At 47.3% G+C, this 7500-nt stretch overlaps 1 protein-coding gene across 1 annotated transcript in view; it reads left to right on the forward strand.

The window, feature by feature from the left end:
* The window catches only part of tanc2a (tetratricopeptide repeat, ankyrin repeat and coiled-coil containing 2a), a 153810-nt gene that overhangs the window by 89167 nt on the left and 57143 nt on the right, over positions 1 to 7500 (forward strand). Inside the window, 1 exon segment of the mRNA XM_048246409.1 lies at positions 2998 to 3180. Within this exon segment, the coding sequence (XP_048102366.1) occupies positions 2998 to 3180 (183 nt within the window).

The following is a 7500-nucleotide window of genomic DNA, read 5'->3' on the forward strand; positions in this document are numbered from 1 at the left end:
TCTCTCTGTCTTCCTCTCTCCATAGAGCGTAAGTGTGCAGTGGTTGCCATGCTATTTGATTCCCTCATGTCAACACATTAGTGGTCAGGACAGCTTATCAGAGTTTACCATTGGTTCCTGTAATCGAGCATGTGCAATGTGAAGACCTAGGGTGGCTTCCCCACTGGTGAAAGTGTGTCATCTTTTTCAGATTTTTAGCATGTGTAGTGCCTTTAGGAGTCTGACATAAGCTATTATTTATAGTGTGTGTGTGTGTGTGTCCATGTGTTTCTGTGTGTGTGTGCATGTGTGTGGGCGTCCAAGCTCCTCCCGTCTCTTCCCATTGTGTCAAGTGGAGTGTGTTTGTGTTTGTGTTTGTTAAATGCACGGATGGGGTTGCACAGCGACAGCTCCTGTCACCTGGCCGCATGTGTGACCGTGTGTGTTACGGCGTGTGTGTCAGTAGCGCGTCACCCCAAGGTCCATTACCCCCCTGACAGCCTGTGAAACACCATAAATGTGACAGCTCAAGTACACACATGACATAAGCACACACACACACACACACACACACACACACACACACACACACACACACACACACACACACACAGACACACAGACACACACACACATACAAACACAAACAACCATGCACATAAAGAAATCCTTGCATCCTTGCACTCTCACTGAATGTAAGCCAGTCAGCTGCACCATTGGCCAACACAGATTGTGAAATCTCCTTCGCATAAATGTACAAAAGTGATTTGCTAGTGAGTGAGTGTGTGTGTGTGTGTGTGTGTGTGTGTGTGTGTGTGTGGGGTGGGGGTGGGGGGTGTGAGTTAGGGCATAGTCCCTTGTGACACTCTTATTGGATTCAAATAGCTGACATATGGTACAGAGCAAATGGAGCATCTTCAATGTATGTTCCATAACTTTTTCATGGTAGCCAATTAGTAATGAAGTGTGTATGTGTGTGTGTAGTGTGAAAGAGAGAGAGAGAGAGAGATGTAGGGGAAGGGAAGAAGGCATATGGAGAAATAGAAATGGAAGGAAAGAGAGGGAGAGAGAGAGGTACTGAGTCACTTTCTAGGGTCATCGCTGTGTCACTGCGGCCTTTGTGTTGCTCTGGGCAACCTTTGCAGAGCACATATTTCTCACAGAAGTATTTCATCGAAGTGTGTGTGTGTGTGTGGGGGCGGGGGGCGGGGGGTTGACTCTCGACTCTCGACTCTCAAAGGCCCAAAGCAGTACTGAAGAATCCCACTCATTCGCAAATGAGTCTGAGGAAAGAACGTTGGGGGGGGCTGCATAAATGAGAAAAAGAAAGGGTGATGACAATGTGAGCATAAAGTACAGCAGAACACACACTGCATGCCTTAAACACACACACACACACACACACACACACAGGCACACATATGCATGCACCTCACTGGCATCGCTTATGAGTATGTACTGAAAGAATGGGGCCAGTGCATACATCAAGTGAGTGTTATGCAACTATGAAAGATATTAAAGAGGTGTGTGTTTGTGACTTGGATGCATTCCATATTTGTCAGACACATGCACTGACGCACTTAACATCACAAATATACAAATTCACCTGATTCACACATGTGCACTTTGGGCACAAGTTCAAAACCAAAACACACACACATGCACACACAAATATCACACACAAAGGAAAAAGAGAACACTGTGCTGTTGTGTAGTTCCGTGTTTTGCTTCCTACCTGTGTGTTTCCTTCAGTGCTGTGTGATGAGGCCTCTGGTAGCAGGACAGAGTGTCAACAGAGATCACACAACTGTGAGCGTGCTCCAGTGAAACAGTGTGAGATTGTGTAATTGAAATCTTTGAACAGCACTAACATGTCCTTGCTGCTGGTGCTGTCACCAGCAGGTGGTGTGTGTGTGTGTTTGTGTGTGTGTGCGCCAGAGGCCAGAGAGAGAGCATGAGAGAGAGAGTGTGTGTGTGTGGGTGTGTAAGTGTGACATGCCAGCACCGTGGCAATCTAAGTATGGAAGTGTCAGAGTGACGATTGAGATGCCGGAGGCTGTGCTAATGACATGCATTGACATGACGCTTATGAGTGTCTCACTGTGTGTGTGTGTGTGTGTGTGTGTGTGTGTGTGCGTGTGTGTGCTTTCCCGGTATCTGGAAGGTGTGGTGTTATGAGGAACACTGCTGGGTGGGAATCTGAGTAAATGTTCTTTTCATCACAGTGCTTCTCTTGTGTCTGCGTGTGGGCGTATTTGTGTAATTGTACATCTGCTTGCATTGCGTCTGTATTAAATATTTTTGTGTGTGATGATGTGTGTGTGTGTAGTGTGTGATGTGTGTGTGATGATGGAGGAACTCAATCTCATCTCCGCTAAGCTCGTCATCAACTACAATCAGTAGGCCAGCACTCCTCTGTAGCTCTCCAAGCTAAGCTATCTCTATATCTATCCTTCTCTCTCTCTCTCTCTCTCTCTATACTTCTTCCCCAGTCATTCTTTCTCACTGTTTCCCTCCCTCATTTTCACAGTATGCTTGGTGTTGTATCACTTGTATGGGCTGCTGTGTGTGTGTGTGTGTGTGTGTGTGTGTGTGTGTGCTCGCTCGCTGTAGTGGGTAAAGAGTCCCTCCTGACTCCACTGTGCCAACATTGTCACATAGGACGCAAAAAAAGAGGTTACATGTTGCCATGGCAGCGTTTGGGCCATTCAGCGTTTAACTGGCCAGGCTCTGTGCTAGAGCAGCGTGGTCAGTATGACCGGAGAAGGGGCCACAGTGCTAATTTAGCAGCAATTGCAGCACGAAATTTGAGCGCACATTTCTCAGAAGTTATCACCGCTGTTCTGAGAATACTATGTACAGGAAATGCACTGGTCCAGGCTATCTGGCTCTGATGGTCCCTCATGACTCCTATTCCTGTTGCTTCTGTAATGTGCCTGTAACGTCATATGACTAATGAACCATCTTCCTGTCTCTCTCTCTCCGTGTGTGCGTGTGTGTGCGTGTGTGTGTGCACAGGCGGCGGATCGACAGACAGTGAGGGTGTGTGTGACGGGGACTACGGCGTGCCCCCACTGCCGGTGACAGAAAGCATGCAGCACATGCGCATCATGGAGGGCGTGTCGCGATCGCTGCCCTCGTCTCCTCTCCTCTCACACCAGGCCCTCAGCTCACGCCTGCACACTACCAAACGCCTGCCCGGTAAGACTGACACACTCACACACTCACTCACACACTCACTCACTCACTCACTCACTCACTCACTCACTCACTCACTCACTCACTCACTCACTCACTCACTCACTCACTCACTCACTCTCACTCACCACTCGCACACACACTCACTCGCACACACACTCACTCACTCACTCACTCACACACTCACACACTCACACACTCACACACTCTCTCACTCTTATCTCTCTCTCGCTCACACACACACAAGCTCTCTCTCTCTCTCTCTCTCTCTCTCACACACTCACACACACACACAAGCTCTCTCTCTCACTCTCTCTCTCACACACACACACACACAAAGCCTTCAGCTCACACCTGCACTGTACCAAATACCTGTGAGGAAACACTAAAACACACACATTCTCTCTCTGTCACACATTCACACAAGGGCCCTCAATACGAGCCTGCACATTGCTAAATGCCTGCCTGGTAAGACTGAGACACACACACACACACACACACACACAAACACACCATCATACACGCCAGGGCTCTCAGTACGAGCACACTACTACAGATTTGTGCAATACACCACTGAACCTGTGGAGTATGGACACTGGGTGACCTGAGCACAGTATTGGGTATTCTATAGAGGCACACAAATGAAGCTGATCAGAGTCCAGATTTGCTATTAGCCCATATGGTCTCAGTTAGACAGACACAGAAATAATCACTGATCAGAGGACTGTCAGTACAAGCCCTCAGTGAAAGCCCAGAGTGACAAATGAGTCAAACACAAATCCCCATCAACAGTGCAGCTGTGTGAGAACTAAAGATTGGCTAAGGTCCCTCTGGGACTTCACATGGGTTCTGGAATCCTGGTAGAACTGCAAATGTAGATTCTAGAATGACACTGACATTAGTACAGGACCCATTGCAACACTATATAAATACAAATATACTGTACATGTGTGTGTGTGTGTGTGTGCGTGTGTGTGTGTGCGTGTGTGCTTGAGAAAGTGAGAGAGAGTAATGAAGGATTATATGAGCCAACACTGAACACGTGCCTGTCCTGAGGCAAGAGCAAATAGCTCCAAATACAACACCATTAACAGAGTATCAGTGTCAGCCCTGCAGACCCTGCTGAAGCAGGCCAGTACAGCAGCAAATAGCTACACACACACACACACACACACACACACACACAGCCACACAGACACACACACACAAACAGATCTGAACAATCCGATCGTTAATGGAACAGTGTTATCCCAGCCAGTAATTAGCAAAGCAATATTATAGTCTACGCTCTAAAATTACTATGTAAATGCATCAGCAAGACTGATGGACCTGCCTGATCAGAAGCGTAGTAAAGTAGTATGGGTGCGTTGGAACTGATGCATTGCAGTCAGTGTATTCCAAATAATTAGCATTTCTAATTTCTTATTCCATTCACACTGGGAGCTGAGCTGAACTGAGCTCTGATCAGGCTCATTAACTGTGATTGGGGCTGTGTGTGGAACAAGGCTTATGTGAATAGAATTAGAATTTCTCATTTCTAATTTAATTCACAAAGACCTGTTCCCAGACCTGTTGTACACCCCACTCACAGTTGATGAGGCTGATCGACGGAGCGCGGGGACTCGTCTGAGGTCAGGCGTGCGTGTGGCGTTGGGCGTCTCTCTGTATGTCACTGTCAGTCTCGCGGCTGCACTGGGATCAGATGAGATGGCAAAAGAGGAGCGCCGAGTGATGTATTCCCCTGTGGCGCGGTGGCATGGCCTCCTGCTGTGTGCCCATTATGATGCCCCATGTGATGTCTGCCTGTTGGCAGCGGGCACCGATGCCACCCCTGCTGTGCCCCCCCACCAGCTTTTAATATCTGGCTGGCACACACCTACCCGACTCGCATGCAGGGTGCCCGGTAATGCCACAACACTGCTGACAAGAGAGACATTGTGTGTGTGTGTGTGTGTGTGTGTGTGTGTGTGTGTGTGTGTGTGTGTGTGTGTGTGTGTGTGTGTGAGCGCGGCCATATGTGTGAGTGTATACGTTTGTGGTTGATTCTTAGCTGAAATCTATCTTGTGTCCCTGCTAGTTCTCTTTGTAGTTGTAGTTTGAAATCCAGACCAGCTTGGGCTGAATTGCAAATCAATCCCTTTGCCTTGCATGCTTACCGCAGGATGAGATTCACAGTCTCTCACACACACACACACACACACACACACACACACACACAGTCACAAAAACACACACACACACACACACACGCACGCACACACACACACACACACGTGCGCGCACAGTATACAAAATGTGCTTTTGTCCGACTGCATGTCTGAGTTTGGCCACTAGGGCATGCTCCAAACACGGTGCTCATGTTGCGCGTCTCCTGTCTGCTCCAAATGCTCTCTCTCTCTCTCTCTCTCTCTCTCTCTCTCTCTCTCTCTGAGGACCAGCAGTAAGAGGGAACAGCTGGTGAAGAATTTACCCCATATGAATGTTGCAGAACCGCTTACCGTGTTCTCTGAACTGTTCTCCCCTGGCGCTTATCTGTAACGGCGAGCACAGTGAGCTGGTTCTGATCTTGTTCTGAAGTCAGCATCAGAAAAGAAGACGTGTCTTTTTTTAATGTGAAGAGAATAGTGCTATTCTCTCGTTGGTATCCTAGAACAAGGGCTGCATGTGTCGGTGAGCTCAGTGTCATTGGCCTGTAAATAAAACCTTACTGGTGGTAGTTACCAATGGTAACCATGTACTGACATTCACCGCACTGTTTAAGTCCTTTTTCTTAGTCATTGGTAATAACACTAATGTATTAGTGATGGTGTCTGAGTGTGTGTGTGTGTGTGTGTGTGTGTGTGTGTGTGACTGTGTGTGTGCGTGCTTGTGTTTGTGTGTTGGGGCTGGGTTTTGTAGGGTGTAATGGGGTTGTGGGGGTCACACATTGTAAATTCCCAATGAGGTTTTGTGTTGAGAATTTCCGACAGATTTCAGTTATACGGACACACACACACACACACACACACACACACACACACACACACACACACACACACACACACACACTGATCTCATCTTTCTTCAGTTGTGCATTATTAGAAACTGTAATCAACCTCACAGCACTGCAGCAATATTTTTTGCACACACACACAAACACACACAAGCACACACACATACACACACACACGTACACGCACACACACACACACTAATGCAAATAGTTGCTTGCAATGTTCATTAGTCCTTATTTGTCAAACTGTTTGCCCGATGCTCTTTGGGCTTTTTCTTTTTCTTTCTTGCACACACACCCACCCACACACACACACACACACACACACACACACACACACACACACACACACACACACACACACACACACACACACAATAGGCAGCAGGGAGAGTCTCTCTCCTACTCAGACACTTTTGAAGGTTGTCAGTGAGTCCAGGGGAGTGCACTAGACATGCTCCAGAGGTTGTTAGGCTACTGGCTGCCATGTGGGCTGACACCAAAGCATCATTATCAGCCATTTGTCTACGACTCCTGTGAAGTCGCAATCCTAGTAGCGCCCCAGGCTAATGTGAGACTTAGCGCTGCTCTTCCATTAAGATGGTGTTCACAGGAGGATAAGGTGGTCTTCAGACAGTTATCTAAGCCGGTGCATTATAATGCCAAAACCCAGCACTGTGTGTGAGAGTTTGTGTGCGCATGTGTTGTCTGATGTTGCTATGCACTAGCGCTGTAGCACAGCATGGTCGTAGAGGTTTTGTCCAAGTTGTTATCCATTTTCTTTCCCCCCCCTTTTTTTTTTTTTGCCCGATGTCTCCCGGAACACCGAGGCACATTAGTGTTACACTAACGCACATTGCACATTAGCATACAGTTCAAGTACTGTATTTTCCATTTCCCCAAGTACAAGTCCACCGTAATTCTTGTGCGGGTCTCATGCAACTTGGTGGGCATGCAGCTCCACTAGGCTGATAAGGAATTAAAGCTTTTTGTCCCCGGGGACCACTCAATGCAACTGAAACTATATGTGATATACAGTGTGTCATATACTGTAGCGCTATGTGGTACATCTAGTTAGTTAGTAGGTCAGAATCAAAGACTTCACATAACAGGCTAATTTCCTTAGTTTCCTTAGTTGGGGCTTTCTTGTTTTTTTTAAGTTGTGACGTGTCTGTGTGTTTAGTTTTGTATTCACTTCTTGTGTATTTGTGTTGGGTGTACCACAGAGAATGCTTCCGCAAGTGTATGCGTACTGTATTGGTTTTCCTGTGTGTGTGTGTGTGTGTGTGTGTGTGTGTGTGAATTATTGTGCAGCCCCTCCATCATTAAGA

The sequence above is a fragment of the Alosa alosa genome, chromosome 6 (assembly GCF_017589495.1).
Source record: "Alosa alosa isolate M-15738 ecotype Scorff River chromosome 6, AALO_Geno_1.1, whole genome shotgun sequence".
In the NCBI taxonomy this organism is placed as follows: domain Eukaryota; kingdom Metazoa; phylum Chordata; class Actinopteri; order Clupeiformes; family Clupeidae; genus Alosa; species Alosa alosa.